General features: G+C 36.7%; 1 protein-coding gene across 1 annotated transcript in view; it reads left to right on the forward strand.

Moving 5' to 3' along the window:
* The window catches only part of IFT80 (intraflagellar transport 80), a 38,256-nt gene that overhangs the window by 8,939 nt on the left and 12,701 nt on the right, over positions 1-16,616 (forward strand). The window contains exons 3-9 of the mRNA XM_008947360.1: positions 1,324-1,433; positions 1,969-2,058; positions 3,172-3,309; positions 11,699-11,878; positions 14,216-14,334; positions 15,211-15,285; positions 15,752-15,915. Coding sequence (XP_008945608.1) covers positions 1,324-1,433; positions 1,969-2,058; positions 3,172-3,309; positions 11,699-11,878; positions 14,216-14,334; positions 15,211-15,285; positions 15,752-15,915 — 876 coding nt within the window. The remainder of the gene's footprint in view (positions 1-1,323; positions 1,434-1,968; positions 2,059-3,171; positions 3,310-11,698; positions 11,879-14,215; positions 14,335-15,210; positions 15,286-15,751; positions 15,916-16,616) is intronic.

Genomic DNA, 16,616 nt, shown 5'->3' on the forward strand with positions numbered 1-16,616 from the left:
AAAATGAAGTATATTGTTTAACAAGGAACAGAAAACAAAAAAGGGAGGTAAGGAAAATAATATATACAAAGATTTGGGGAAAAGTACAAAAAATAAAATGTACAAACCCCTCAGAAATGGTTGCAGGGTCCCACGGAGTGAAAGGACAACCTCCGTCTCCAAGCTCCAAGACAGGAGTGAAATGAGAACCCACTCCCTGCCTCTTATCAGAGTGTGTGTGGGAAGGGGAGGGAATACAATGGTTCACCCCCACCCGGGGTCCTCCCAGTTGCTGGAAGGTCACGACCCCATTCCAAGCCTCAAACCACAATACTGAATGAAAGACGCCATAATCCAGTTAGACCTTAAAAGCAAACTGGCCACAAAGGGCTTTTTGGATATAACAGAGAAAATGTTACAAATGGAAAGGTCAACACAAATCTTTGCAGAGGCCTGGTTAACCATGACCAGGGGATCAGTACATTGTGTGAGAGAAGCCTTTAAAGATGAAAAGTGACTCAAATGTGAGAAGGCTAATGTCATCTTATTTTACTCACCTATATCTTGGAATAAATTGCTCAGATTTTAATGAGGAAACAAAAACAATGGGGAGTATATACAAGCAGTTCAACAAAGCCAAAGAAACAAAATGTTCTAGTTATGAAGATGCTTTAACTGAAAAAAAACAGAGGAAGAAATTTGGCAATTTTAGTTCTTCCAGAGGTGTCTTGAAAGAGAGCGTGGAATGAAGCGGCAAGTGGTAAATGTAATCAGAGTCTGCTGGGACAGCCCTTGCAATACAATCCACAGGCCTTAAGTGATGCATTGAAATCATGAGTGGGTGCAGCACAAGAGGAGGAGGTAACTACAGAAGTAGTGAGCTCGTACACATCTTCAGTAACCCAGATGTACTCTTGAACAAGCTATCAATTTGTGATTTGGTTTTGCACAGAGCTGATTTGTTCAGACTTCAATTTAGGGTGGCCCCATTGAAACTGGGAAGTGTTTCATGGTTACTTCAAGTGAATTTGCCAGGACTTCTTTCTATGTGGTGGAAGGAAATGCAGCATGTGAGCTGAAGCCTAGAGAGCTGTTCTTCTGGCTTGTGTCTGTGTCTAACTTTTGTTCCTCTGGCTATCTAAAATGTGAAGTGAAGCAGTAAATGTGGCCTGAAGTGCAATCTAATGAATGTGGAGGACAAATGGGTGCCCCTAGTTTGGCTTTCTCCCATTCCTGCATTTTTGTTGTATGATTTTAAGTAGCCAGTTTGAAGTGCCTATAGTGGTTTCTGCATAATTTGATCAGGGAAGTCCTAAGAAACGTTTTCTTTCTGTCTGACTGCAGGAACACCAGTGTACTCTGTAGCCTGGGGACCTGATTCTGAAAAAGTTCTCTACACTTCAGGGAAGCAGCTGATTATTAAACCTCTTCAGCCAAATGCTAAAGTTTTGCAGGTATCATTAAGATGGTCTCACACTTCCATGTGAAAACCTTTTTCAGTTACCTAGAGTTTTGCCCAAGATAAAATGTTTGAGCTAAAATTTTCTATGCAACGTGTACTGCTCATTTCTCCCCTTCTTTTGTTTTTTTTTTTTGGAAAATAAGGAGATTGTTCGTTTCCCTAAGCTAAACAAAATTTGACAATTTCTGCTGTGGATATTCTTCAGGCACGTGATTAATGCATTTCCCTCTTTGTCAATAAAGTAAAAACCAAAAAGATACAGAAATCTTTCCCCTATTCAGTTACAGAAGGCAGAAAGCTACAGGAGCAATTGTTCAGAACATGCTTTTATGGCTGATTGTTGTGTTTTCATTCAGGCTGGATTTAATTTTTTTCTTCAGAAGAGATGACATCTGTGCATTTTTACTGTTGGAAAGCCTGCTCTGTACTGGAGTCTGAGTGCTAGTAAATGATGAATGATAAATGTTAAACACAGTTGTCAGACTTACTTGTTGCATCTATGTTTAATATTCTTTTTTCCATTTCAGTGGAAAGCCCACGATGGACTGATTTTAAAAACCGACTGGAACTCAGTTAATGATCTTATTCTTTCTGCAGGTGAAGATTGTAAATATAAGGTCAGTACTGATTAACTTTTTAGGGGAAACTACATGACAAAAAAAAAAAGGTCTATTAAGCATTAGGATATTCTGACACTTTCTAATTGTGGTAATACTTGGAAGCTCAAAATTAAACTAGAAGTCTTTCAGTTTTCAAGAAAAACTTGTTACCCTATGTATATTATTTGTAAATATATCTCACTGTGTCTAATAGCATAAACCCAAAAATTAACTCAAGTTTAACTCAAATGGGTAAAATGCAAATGAAACAAACTTTGTAAAAAAATTTTGTAGAAATATAGAAACGATTACTTGAAACAATATAACCTATGACATCTACTGTAAAAGGTAATGGCATATAAAAATTAGAGGAGATAAAGCTGCTGGTTTCTATTACATGAGCATTAGTGAATCCCTTAGGAATTTTATTAGCATATTCCATATCCAAAACAGAAAGCACACATCGTGTTTCTTCCCTTAAGGTGGGAACTTATTTTTAATTGTATTATATGTTGGTTCTACCAGTCTCTAAGCATACAATGGCTGTGATAAAAAAATACACAATTGCAAAACTAAAAACAACAACCAAAAAAACCCCCACAACATTATCAAACTGTTAAAATCAAATGATTTGACTCAGTGAATTGGCTTACTGGTATTCTGTTGATTCAAATCCATGAGAAAATCTCTTTGGTCTGGAAATTTGCAGAGGATCCTTGTGCTGTTGGGAAATGAGTGCAGATAGAATAAACTTTGTGGTTATTTTACAGACTTGCAGTAATTTGCAGGAAACAAACCTCATTAGTTCAAAATATTCTATACAGAATAATGTAATGCTTACCATAGCAGCAAAGTCTGTTGCATTCAACAAACCAATATTGATTAATAACGACCTTTAATGTAAAGTTAACTGTAATATAAGTGATTTTTCTTGTTACACTACAAGGCACTGAAATAACTTTGAGAGTTTTACTGCAACTTCTGTGATCGTGGGGGAAAACGATGACTCTAGAATAAATAAAGATACACTAGAACTATGTTCATGTAGGTATGGTTAACGGCCAGACTTGATCTTGAAGGTCTCTTCCAACCAGAATGATTCTGTGTTTCTATATTTAATTTTTTTAAAAGGTTTGGGACAGTTATGGCCGTCTGCTGTACAGCTCACAGCCCCAGGACTATCCTATAACATCCATCGCCTGGGCTGTGGATGGAGAATTATTTGCTGTGGGGTCTTTCCATACTTTGCGTCTGTGTGATAAAACTGGGGTAGGTAACACCTCGGAGAGATAGTGGAATTTTACAGATTTACTGGTAATACAGTGAATATTCCTGAGGACGTACATGTACAGGTGGGTATTTTTCTTAGCAAAAACTAATCATTACTTGCAGCACCTTTCTGCTGTGTGTGTCTGACTTGAGTTATTTTCTTCTTGATCTGCTTAGCTGTACTTCTAAGTATGTTTTGAGTTGAATAATTTTTCTTCAATAGTATTTTGCTTTTCTGAACAGTACATTTTTCTGTCTGTTTATAAGCTTTTTTCCTTAAAACCATGAAGAGTTTACAAGCCTCTCTTCCAAGGCAATCATAAAATTCAGTTATTAACCATAAAAAGCAAAGGAGAGTGTAACAATGACCTGCCTCAAAAAAAAGAGGTAGAACAACCATGTCCTGTGCTTTTATTAGGCTTTTTTCTTAAAAAAAACCCACTAAGGTTTGACAAGCACATTTCATGAGGCGATCACAAAATGCAATTGTCAGACATTAGAAATTTTAAGCCTAAAGCAGTAGTGAAAGAGGGGCAGAGAGACCATTCATGTTTCTACTTCTGATGGCTGGAGAGGGCACAGCTTTTTTCCAGCTAAAGTCATCCGAGCATCTCTATTACTTCTTAATTGCTGAGGGAGAAGAAAGGAAATGATACCTTTGGTTCTCTTTTTTATTTTTAATTTTTTTTTTTACTTGAAGCTTTACTCCCAGTTTGTTATTGTTGACTAAGTTTTTGGTTTTTTTCTTTCAACTTGGTCTCCAATCCAAACTAATTTCATGCCATTTCATATGCCTTCGTTGGTACCCTTAGTTAGCCCAGAGCACAGATTGACCTGACTGTCTCTGTGAATTTCCCATGGTTCTGAAACTTTTTGTTCAGACTTATTGCATTGAACCTTACTGTTTTGACACTTTCACTGTCCCATTCTCTACCTCTTCTCTTGTTGTGTTTCTTGCCCTTTTGCTCAGATTGGGAAAACAGTGTGCTCTGTGGTGGGTTTGGGCATCTTCAGTAGAGCACAATTCTGCATACTGTGAGCTTGGACCATGTGTTTCAAGTATTTTATTCATGGAGAAGAGCCTTAAAATAATTTTAAAAGAAGAGCCTTAAAATAATTGTAAAAGAAGAGCCATGCAGGATAAGATCTGAGTCTTCATATTTCACTTTCTATACTGATTCTGGTGTTGATCTTTACTGACAGACATGTAAGCTAGACATTAAATTTCGAGCAGAGATTGCTTCTATTTTCTCTGCGTTTTCTTTCCCTTTATTTGCTTTGAAAAATTTCTGGTGCTTGATATGTGTAAGTCAAATTTAGTGATACTTATCTTGAAGAAATTTTATATAAAGCAATTTATATAATTGTGTCTGTGTTGAACTATATTATGTAACATATATTGCTGTAAACCATCAGACCAGACTATTGTATTTTCTTCTAAACACAGCACTTTAAGCCATGCTTTCTTCCTCCACAACCACTTTCCATCTCCTTCCTTAGTACTGGGATCACTGACCTATATCACCAACTGGTAAACGCAGATAAATATGCATTTGTCTGGGTGAGGCCAACAATTTAAATTGCATTTTGCACTCAACACAGATTCATGCTGAAGTGTGGCAAAGACTGGTGCAGTAGAAAAGGAAGAAAAATACTGGTTTTCTTTTTCTGCTGTCATGTGTGCTGGTTTGTAGCATAAAGCCTTTGTTTCTGATCCCCGGGGTCTCACTGATTTTCTTGCTCTGTAAGAAATTATGTAATATAATTTACTATAAATATGGTTCCAACTCCTGCTAGCTGAAAACCGACATGTTTTCATCAGCATTTAATATTGAACAGTCTTGTGGAGTTTGTTTGAAATTTTAATGCAGATAGGTTTATTTTTCATAAAATTAAGAGTTCTTTTACCTGGTTTATTACTCAACTTTTAAAGAAACAAAGACATGTACAGTAGCTAGTGCCAAATGCTTTTGTCTGTTCAGCAGCTACCAATGATGATTTATTATCTTCAAAAGCTATGGTTTTTCATGAAAGTTTCTTTCCTGACATATGAATGTAAATAGTTACTAAAGAAGTAGCTTTGCTAGTAGTGAGAGGAAAGGAAGAATGATTCACATACCACCAGAATGATGGAGTTTGAAGAGAACCAGACATGGCTTTTACTGGTCAACATAGACATTTTTATTATGTCTGATGTAATGGAGCTGTATTGGTAAATTGCTCCTCAGGGAGCCATCAGGCGATATATATATCATTAACTCTTCTCTTGCATATGTGTTCTGTTTGGGGACATAATTAAATTAAATTCTCTTAGTCTACGTTCTGTTCTCCAATTCTTTCTACCTGGATACTTTTTTCTAGCAGCTGCTCATTGAAAAACAAAGTTACAAATCTAACAGTAACTTTTAGACACTTTGTTTCTTCATTTAAAAATCACTTTTCCTCCCATAGGTTTATGTCTGTAAAAAAAAAAAAAAATCATTATGACTATCCTACAGAATACCAAACAAAATTTATCTGATGTTGAAATTTGTTGCCTGCTTTAATGCTCATGATCATTAATCCTGCCGAGAGCGCTAAGTTTAATTTTAAAGTCTATATATCAAAATGTAAAGCTGGCTTTATTGATGGGTAGACTTTAGCCTTCCTGGTGTTCACAGCTTTTCAGCATCTAATCGCTCAGATGGAGGGCAGTGCTTTAAAAGTTCATTTATGTAAGCTATTTCCTGTGGCTCTGCATGCTTCCCTTGACATTACTGATCAGGTCAAAATATTTACACAGTAAGAGATGGTAAGAATGACTGAAATTCACTGATTTCCTCCTTCCCCACTCCACTCCCACTGAACTGTCTTAGAAAGGGGCCCGTACCCATCTGCTCCACAGACAGGTTGCCTTCCCAGTACCTTGGAGGGAGTGGAAGGAGAACTGATTTTAAAAAAACTTTAAAGCAAAACACTGGTCAGATTAATCCTTTTAGAATTGCCAGCAAAAGTTAGCAAAGATGGACATCAGATTTGTATTTTAATGACTCTGAATGTATTTATATGTTTGTTTTGAGGGGGCCTTTTACATTTTTCTTCTGTTAATGATTTATTTACTGTTAATGGGGATTGATCAGTTTGATTTTTGGTTGTCATTTTCCAATGTAATTGTGCTCTTCTTGTTGAACTTATTTTTCTGATAATGTTTATCAATGGTCTCTTTTCATAAATAATTTGATGTTTAACTGCTACATGTTGCCCTTTGATTTGCTTTTACCTTGATTTCATCACTATGCTTAGCAAATGCTTTGTAGTGAAAGCAATTCTCTGCATAAATCTGTAAGTTTATGTTTATAAATGTGCATTTCTGCAAAATTTCTCTGTCACAGTGAATTGTGGCCATTTTACTACACAGGTAATTTGTATATTTGACTTACTCTGTTACATGTGACTCTTTATATTCCATGGCTTACTACATGCAATGTCTGATTTTGTTAAAAATTCTATAAAAAAAAAAAATATTGAAAACTTAATAAAATCCAGGGAATATTGCCTAGTATCTATCGAAAACAAAGGACAACATTCCCCTAGTGTAACAACTACTCCCCACCCCATTTAGAATAAGTGTGAGTCTGGCACTGTGGCTAAAAAATACTGAGCTCTCTGGTAACATGTTTCTATTCAGCTTTTTCTCAAAGATAGAGACCTGAGTTTAATGACAGTCGATTACATTAATTTGATGTCCAAGGGTGGTCTGATCTTAAAATGTTGGCAGTGTTTGTCCTTTTTACCTTGTTTAAAATATAGACAAATGAGGAGGGGGGAAAGCATCTAAGAATTTTAAAAGTACAGTGTAGCAGGTGGGAAGCTTTAAAAGTAATTTAATTGTTTAGCATTAAAGCCCTGATTTTCATTCAGGAGAGTAGATTGTGTGACTGTTGTAAAATTAACATAATCTGTCCTTTAATTAACATTAGATATTAGAAGAATATAAAAGAGAGCAAGATTTTGAAGATGAATATGCGCAGTGCATGTTTTCATATTAATCTGATACTGCTGAATTGGCCTAAACTAGAGCACTATGAAAACCCAAGTAAACCTGTTTTCTAAAGTTACATTGAGCTTTGATCCCATTACATTTAGTTTTAGTCTCATTTCACAAAGATAGGTATTTGGCAGTGTAACAAAAATAAGAGTTGTTTTCTGACCTGTCTCTGTTTCATCTACCTTTATTAACAGTCATGATGCTGAATTCTTTGTAGCTCAGTGAAAGAAAAAAAATGTTACAGATGAGTTTCCCATGGAGTTATGTTGTTGAGCAATTCTTTGCAAGTTGGCGTATTTTAATTTGTTGGAGTTGCCTAATGTCACTTCTGCAGGAAAATGAAAACATGTGGCTCATCTATGGTAGTAATAATCTATTTAAAGAACTACATCATGTTTCATTTTCTAAGGTTAAGAACTTACATGGGACAGTGTCTCATCCTATTTTTAGTTCTTGGATCTACTAATTGTGAGAACATGCTTGGATTTCAGGATAATTTTAGATATCATATCTTTGTTCTTCTAATACAGAACTTAACACCTCACCTGGAGTTTGTGCCTTAGTTCTTGATAATTCATATTAATTACTGGGGTCAAATTCAACAGAAGTCTAAGAAAGCAACAGGAGCCCTTCATAGTCTTGTATTTCAATAGTTGTGTCAAGGATAGCCTCTCTTCTTCAGGTGAACTGCCCTATATTTGCCTGTAGCACTGGATTTCCTTACCTCCAGTTAGGTATATTATCACTGGTTTGTAGAACCTTTTGTAGATCCCTGTATGGTAGGAACTGGAAACGCAGTAAGTTTTATATAGTAAAATATAATAATATTTTATACCCACTAAAATATCAGGGCGAAGGGGGGGTGTATATGGACAGATAAGCGTATGTATTTCCCACAAACTAATTCGATATATGTGTGCATATTCAGGTGTTTACAATGCATCTAAGTATGAATTTGCTTCGGATAATTGATTTTTGTAATCTTGTAAAATCCAATTTGTCTTCCATTACATCAGAAAATTAATTGTTTTCTGATGAGAAGCTTCCAGGCAGTTTACACTAAAGTTCATCACTCAGAAGTGGTGGGAGCTGTTTGCCACCATTTCATGGACATTCAGGCTATGATATATTTTCAGATGTCAGCTACCTCAGCACTAATGTGAAATGCTCTATTGGGCACAAGGAAAACTGAGCCTTCACTCCAGTACAATAAATAAATAAATAGAGGTACTCAGATTCAGACAAGCTGAAACTTCTTTGTCAGTCTTGGATCAGAGGCTGGTTCTAGTACACTCAGCTTGGTGTGTATCAGTTGGGGCACAGAAGGACAAGAGCATCTATTTGCTGTTAGTCCATTCTGCACTCTGATTCCTGGAATGGATTGTGGGTGACATTGCACATTTCCTTGTCATAAACAAAGACCATTGTTAAAGTGAGTGTGTTAGGTATGCTGTGTAGATTGTGAGACTCTGGGGAGGGTCAGCAGTTACTGCCTTTAGTTCAGCTTATGTCAGTGTTCCCTGCTCAGAACTCCACATACTGTTAAATGGAGCTGAAACAGAGACCAACCAGGAGCAACCAAGTGTCCTTTGGACAGCTGACATCAGTATTACTCTTAGAATTTCAAATATAAGAAAATATACTCTTATCTTTATTAGGGTTTTTTTCCAAATGTGGATGCTGTGGTATTATGTGAATAACCAATTGTAATTGATTATAATCAGTCCAGAAATAATAACAAACTAGATCCTTCATATTGAGCCAGGAACTGTTGATATTGTACATATGAAAGACTGTCCTTGTTCCTGGGATACAGAGTTCTCTGAATCTGCTCATTGAAATCATTTCACTGATGCCCCAGGAGCCTTCTCAGTTGCCATCTGTGGAAGTCGGGCAGTATTCCATGACTATAGTACTTCATCTTTTCTACTACATTGTGCAATCAGAAGGAGGAAGCTTGAGTTACTTCTTTTATGCATTTATTTAATATAATGGGACTTCTATAACTACTGATTTTGTTCTTGAGAGAGTTAATGGAATTCAATGAAAAATTAATTATGACAAAGGAAAAGTATAAGCCAAGCAGCAGTACCATAGTATGGCAGCTAATGGTAGAACAACGTTCATATGGTCCTATTCATATCCCCTTTTTTTCCTTAACTCAGTGTACCTAGGAAATACATAACAGCTATTTCATTTTAAAAAAATTGTTCCTATCTTACAAATGGAGAGCTAAATGATTTTTATTGTATCATTATGTGTATGTGATAAATGTACCAGACATCTACGGAGAGTATGAATCATTGCCGTGGTCCGAATTACACTGACATCTTTCAAAAATAACTGGAGAATAAAACTTTGTAGATGCCTTATATATATATATATATATTATTTTTTAATTTAGGTTGTAATCTGGAAATATGTTACTATTTCAGTTTCGTGGGGGGAAGGGGAAGAACAAACAAACAAACAAAAACCCTTTGGCTTAAAAAAAAAAGGGCGTTCTCTCAGAGCTGAAGTTTATCTACTATGTATAAAAAAATAACACCAAAGTCACATTCTTCAAGCTCCTTACGCTGGTTCTTTGTCGATGGCTTGATGCCCCTTTATTATTCATTCTGAATGATGGGTATATTCTTGATCTAAGGGAAATGACCTTGGAAACAGCCTTGTCTGTTTGGGAGGATCCTAATATTCAGTTTTGAAATAGTACTGCTTCTCCAAACTGTTCTCAGATAGATCACATCTGGCCAGCTGTGAAAAATATGTCTCAGATGCAGGACGTTTAGAGCGTTCTCTGAGTGTGCTTGTTACAATCATTCATCCTACGACCTCAAGAGCTTACTCATTTGCCATATAAGGCTGTCAGACACAGTTAAATATTATGCTCTTAATTACTATGGAGTGTTTCATACAGAATTCATCCCGCTGGGACAGAAGAGTAAGTAGGTTATGGACTTGCCTCCAAAAACTACAATTACCTTCCCCAAGTGCAGATCTTATGGGCAGTGAGTGGTGTGTCTGTCAGCCAAGAGGCATGGAAGCTGGAACCTTAAAATTGAGTGCTGGAAATTGGAGATTCAGTCAGTGCTGACATTGTCTTTCCCTCACCCTGATGTGCGGAAGCAGGAAAAGAGCCTGAACTCAGTAGGTCATCTTACATGGCACAACTGGGAGGTCAAATTTCATCCCATTGTGTTTCCTCCCTATTGAACATGTAAATCTGACACCTTTATTTTACTGCAGATTTTTTTATTTCGTTTCATATAAATCACATGAAAACTTTGTGTGACGGACTCAGTGTTTCTTGGGGTTGATATGTACTGCAAAAGAAATCAGAATATGAAATGTGTTAGAAGCATTAGGTGAGTATTTTCTTCCAGCTGTCTTCCCTTTGGTATAATATCATGTATCCAAAAGTCATGAGAATCCAATGTCTACATTTAACTTCAATCACATGTTTTTTCCTACTGATTTGGTTCTTAAGATTTCAAATGTATTTGAGTATCCAGGTAGTTCTTCAATTGCTAAATATGTTTATAAATATTCTATTACATGGTTCCAAAGAGGAGATAGTTGAAACTTACTTCTTGTTTTAAACCTGGTTTAATGTCTTCCTAAAAATCGTTAAAAGGTCATTTCATTTTTTTGTCATCCGCTTTCAGGAAACATCTATTTGGAGATTTGGGATTATTTGTCCGAGCTGTATTTCTGATATGCAAGAAATAGAAAATAAGTGTCTTGGTTGAAAAATTGCTCTAGTTTTTGTCAAAAGTGTATTAATAAGGATCCAGCTAAACTTCAGAGAAGTACATAAGGCTGCGGGGATTTAAGAGCAAAGTTCTTCACTGGAGGAAATTTAAAGATTGAAAGGCAACAGAATTAGATTTAGTACTAAATGTAAGCTGCTCTCCTAACTGCATTCATGCCACGGATCAGAAGGAAAAAAGCAAATGCTGTCAGCGCACCATAAACTGAAGGCATCACACTTCAGTGTCACCTGTGTCCAAGGATGTTCACTTGACTTTTACATAGTGATTGTTCAGATTTATGACTAAGTCCACATTAACTGTATTGTGACTAGGTATCTTTTACTTAACGTGGTTCAGATGTTGTGGTATTTTTCATTCTGCTATACCTCATGGTTTTCCTTTTTGTATCCCTGTTTTTCAACAGTCTGACTTGAGACATCTAGGCATCTGAAGACATCTAACAGTCTTGGTTTGCTTTTTGAAGCTGTAATAAAATGTTAGCTCATTGATGATTCTTAGAAAATTATAAGTCTGCAACTCTATTAATTAGAATAAATAATTTCCAAAAAGTACCAAAAAAATTAAGAATTCTTTTCTCTTTTTCTGCAAGTGGTCTTATGCTTTAGAGAAACCGAACACTGGCAGCATATTTAGTATCGCTTGGTCTATTGATGGCACTCAGCTGGCTGGAGCCTGTGGAAACGGACATGTCATTTTTGCCCATGTTGTGGAACAACGCTGGGAGTGGAAGAACTTTGAAGTAACATTAATTAAGAGGAGAACCATGGAGGTAATGTTTACAGTTCAGAGTTGTGTATTCTGATTGCCACCTTTCAAAGGATATTTTTAACGCAAAATGCATTTTTTAATCCTCCCAGGCTGCCCAGGGCAGGGGTGGAGTCCCCATCCCTGGAGAGGTTTCCAAGCTGTGGAGATGTGGTGCTGAGGGACGTGGGTCAGTGGGAACCTGGCAGTGCTAGGGGAACGGTTGAATTTGGTAGTCTTAAATGTCTCTTCCAACCAAAACGAGTCTGTGATTCTATTTTTCCTTGTGTAAATATGACTGAAAATATTCAAGATCATAAAACGGGCAGAATTAACAAATGGTGTAAATAATTCTCATTAGTACGACAGATGAGATCCATGTAAACCAAGCCGTACCACCAAGTGGACCAGAATTTCATAACTCAGAAGTATGTTAGCCTCCAGAAAACATGCAAAGCTCATTTGAAGAGCATATGAAATTGGCTATGAGGACCACTTAGAATAGAGAGATAATTTCAAGAGTAATGACAATGTCTATGCAGAAAACAATACAAATACATTGGCCAAAACCCTGTTTCCCTGGTGTTAATGAAGCCCTGATGAATGTTCCTTTTCTTAGGGCATTTCCAGATAAATTTGGTTGCTGACTATAGCTGTAAAGAGTCATAATATGCTTTTCTGCACCACATATAGTATTACAGCATAGATTCAGATCTTCCAAAGCTACAGAAATTTCTCATATATCATATAACATACACAGGTACCTGCGTGGTGCTTCCAGCTGAATCCTGAGCAACGTGCATTGACCTCAGAGGGAGCTGCCAAGTCTCAGCACTGCTGGAAATGAAACAGGCCCCTACATGTGGTTTCTGGAGCTTAAGCTTAGGATCCTTCTTTTGAAAAATTTTGGCCTGGATCCACATTTAGGTTACCAAATATCTGGGAATTAGTACAGAAATACAAATTTTTTTACCTTCTAATTTGTCCTCTGTGTTCCCAGACACTGACTCACAACATTCACTTTCTGAACACTGGGATAATATAAGATTTCCATTCTTACAAATTTTCCAAATTACACATATGGTATTGGACACCAGGCCAATATTCTCAATATCGAACTGAAGTTCCTAAATTCCTCATTAGGCCCTTAAATGTTTTTTGGTCTTGATTCTTTTTCATGTTGAATATGTAATTGGGAAAAGTTGTAACAACAGAAATGCTGTGTTACAATTTGCTCCGGTGGGTGGGATAACATGAGTCAGTGTCTGGGAACACAGAACACAAATTAGCAGGTAGAAATTCATATTTCTTCTTTCATTCCCAGACATCGACTCGTAGCACGTGGGCTCCTCTGAATTAATCTCCAGGGTGTTTGAATATGCAAACAAATGAGGAAGTATAGCTAACATTGATTCAAGAGTAGTTTTGTTATCTTATTATTTTATAGTGATTTTATTTTATTCCTATATATTTATGTAGGAAAATAGTGCCTACAAAAAAAGTTCTAGATGCATTCTTTTTTTTTTGTGAGTACTCTAATAGCTAAGTGGATGGACGTGTTACTGTGTTGGACGTTGCAATTAATTTCTCTTTGGAAATGGTTTCTGCGCTTTCATAATAGAGTTCAGTCCTTGTTTTGCAATTGGTTGCATAATGGAGAAAATGAAAAAGAAGTTACCACCCTCAGAATGGTGACAACTTAAAACAAACAAACAAAACAAACCCTGAGCAAATAATAAAAACTGTCATAAGAGGATCTCTTTCAGTTTAGCTGCCTAAAAACTCAGTACTCAAAAATGTATGTTGGTTACAGGCAGACTGTGATTTTTCTTGAAACACTGTCGCTTGAGCAAATTCTCACCGAAATGGCAAAGATGCTAACCAGAATTTCCCTTACTTCCAAGGATGGTAGCATTAAAATCCATGCTGGAGCTATTCAGCACCTCCACAACATATCAGTATCCAAACCCTGGATATTGCTGTATCGTTTTGGTGGAATCAATGAAATATTATGTTTCAAATATTTAAATAACAACTGAACACAGAGCTGTAAAATGGAAACTTTCAGATATCATTCATCTCGGATATTTTCTCAAGCTCATGTATAATATTGTGCTTACACCTTATGTATCCCAGCTACACATTAGTTACTCCTTTCTGTCTAAGAAACTCCATCCAGCTCTTGTTTATTCAGAGTTTTTAGAACATTTGAGTTTAACTTCTCAGCAGTGCTATGAAAGTGCCCATTCCCATGGAGATACGTTCTACCTGCACGTACTTATACTAAGAAAATGATATTTCACCAGTTAGTTTTCATTTCAATTTTTGTTGCTTTATTCAGCCAACGTTTTCTTTTGCTCAGGTGCACAATGTTATTAACGATGCAGTGGATTTGTTGGAGTTCCGTGACAGGGTCATTAAGGCCTCTCTGAACTACGGGCATTTGGTCGTTTCAACTTCTCTTCAGTGTTATGTGTTTTCGTAAGTAGTAACAAATTCATGGGGCTTTTTCAAGTGGATCTAACAGGTGTAAGAAAGCAGCAGAGATTTTACTTATAGTGCAGTAGTTTGTTGGTTTTTGTATTTGGTTGTTGTGCTTTGGGGTTTTTTTTAACTAATTGAAATATCTTGTGGAACCTAGCATCATCTACAACAAAATGTGTTTGGAGTGTAGTTGCCCTCCCTTGTCATCCTTTCCTTCAGCTTCTTGCTGGTGCCATGACAGCCTGTTTGTTTTGCTACGAAAATTTGGCAGCCTTTCTTTTCCCGTAGAGGCAGCAGGGATGGTGGCTGGATGCAAGTGTGTATGTGTCTCCATCTAGGGACTCCTTTTTTTTGGATACTGCTTCTGGCATGCCATTATTTTGGAGTAGAATAGGAATGATTCAATCCTGCATCATGTTTTAAGAACATGATATTCTGTTTCATATGCTGAAATTTAAAGTATACTCCTGAAGGCACTTTTTGGTTCAGCAAGATGACTAATGCTGAAGAATAATGCAGCCTGTAACAGGACACACGAGAGGGGGACTTGGTTCAACCTCTGGATCACTGCAAAAGAGTTGAACCACAATTCAGGAATAGTTTAAAAATATGTTTGTTTCCTATAAATACAATTTTGCTGTTTACTAAGACTCCTGGGTCAGCTGCTGCTAGTGTTGGGGGATGCAAAACTGAAGGCAGAAGCGGGTCATAATGCACAGTTACCCGTGTTACTTGGCTTCCTAAATGCTGCTTTCCCTTTAAAAACCTCTCTTTTTAGGAATGTTAGATGACTTAAATGTGTATGCTTTACTTAGTGAATTCAGCTTCACTTTGTGAAGTTCACTGCTGAAATTATTAATTTTTTTTTTCCAGTACAAAGAACTGGAATACCCCCCTAATCTTTGACCTGAAAGAAGGAACGGTCAGTTTGATTCTACAAGCAGAAAGGTAGCTCACTTCTCCTCATGCTCACTGTTGGATGTGAATGTGCACCTCCCAAAACTGTTATACAACATAAGCACACATTGAAATATTAGAAATAGAAAGTCTACTGTGTTGGCAGGGTGCATGCAATAAAGGCTTAGCTGATACATTTGCTGTCGGTCCATAATGGTGGTAATGATTCTTTTCATATGTTATGTACATTTATATTATTATTTATGGAAGAAAGTAGGTCTTCTGACGTTATGCTAAAATCTGGGGGGTGTTGTTGGTTTATATTGCTTTTTTTGAACTGGAGTATGTTTTATATAAGTTATCTGTGGTCTCCAGTTCTTAAGAACATTGCGAGATATGCCAAATAAAAAGAAATAGTTTAATTTTTTCTTATGTATTTGTATTTATATTTGCGAGAAATTACTGTATTTTCTTGGTTTAGTAATTTACTTTTATGTTTGGTTTGGGTTTTCTGTAGGCATTTTCTTCTTGTCGATGGTGGAGGACTTTATTTATATTCATATGAAGGAAGATTAATTTCCTCTCCAAAATTTCCAGGCATGAGAACAGACATTTTGAATTCCCAGACAGTATCTCTGAGTAATGATACTCTGGCAGTAAAAGACAAAGCTGATGAAAAGGGTAAGTTCTCCTTTCTAATAGTTCCATGTTTGCTAATAATGTATTATGAGGTTTTCGATGTCTTTGCACTTAACTTTGCTTAGTGTAGTTATGGTAAAAAAGAAAGCGTGAAACTTTAAAAAAAAAATAATCTAGGATATCATTTAAAGATAATATTTCTTATAAAAATAAATGAAAATTATGAGTCATGCTTAACTTTGATTTAAAAACTTAGAGAATTACATATGTCTCTCAACTTCCAGTTGTGTGTAATGTATCAGAGAACCAGGGAACATTTGTAGTAAACACTTGAACAGTGGGTTTTTACTCTCTGATGTGATATTTCTGAAGAACTACCTCAGCAAGCTTTTCTGCCTGGCTGCTTCTCTTAGAATCACAGAATCTCAGCATGGTGGTGTTTGGAAGGGACCTCTGGAGATTGTCTCATCCAACCCCCCTGCTCCAGCAGGGTGCCCAGGATCACATCCAGGCAGGTTTGGAATCTCTCCAGAGAATGAGACTCCACAGCCTGCTCCAGGCTCTGCCACTATCACACCAGAGTTTTCCCTCCTGTTCAGATGGAACTTCCCGAGTTCCAGTTTGTGCCCATTGTCCCTTGTCCTGTCACTGGGCACCACTGACAAGAATCTGGCTGCAACTACCAAAGTGACTAGTACATTAGGTGTGATTCATTTTAGTTCTCAGACATTCTTTGCTTTAGT

This window comes from Merops nubicus, unplaced genomic scaffold, assembly GCF_000691845.1.
Source record: "Merops nubicus isolate BGI_N331 unplaced genomic scaffold, ASM69184v1 scaffold19639, whole genome shotgun sequence".
In the NCBI taxonomy this organism is placed as follows: Eukaryota; Metazoa; Chordata; class Aves; order Coraciiformes; family Meropidae; genus Merops; species Merops nubicus.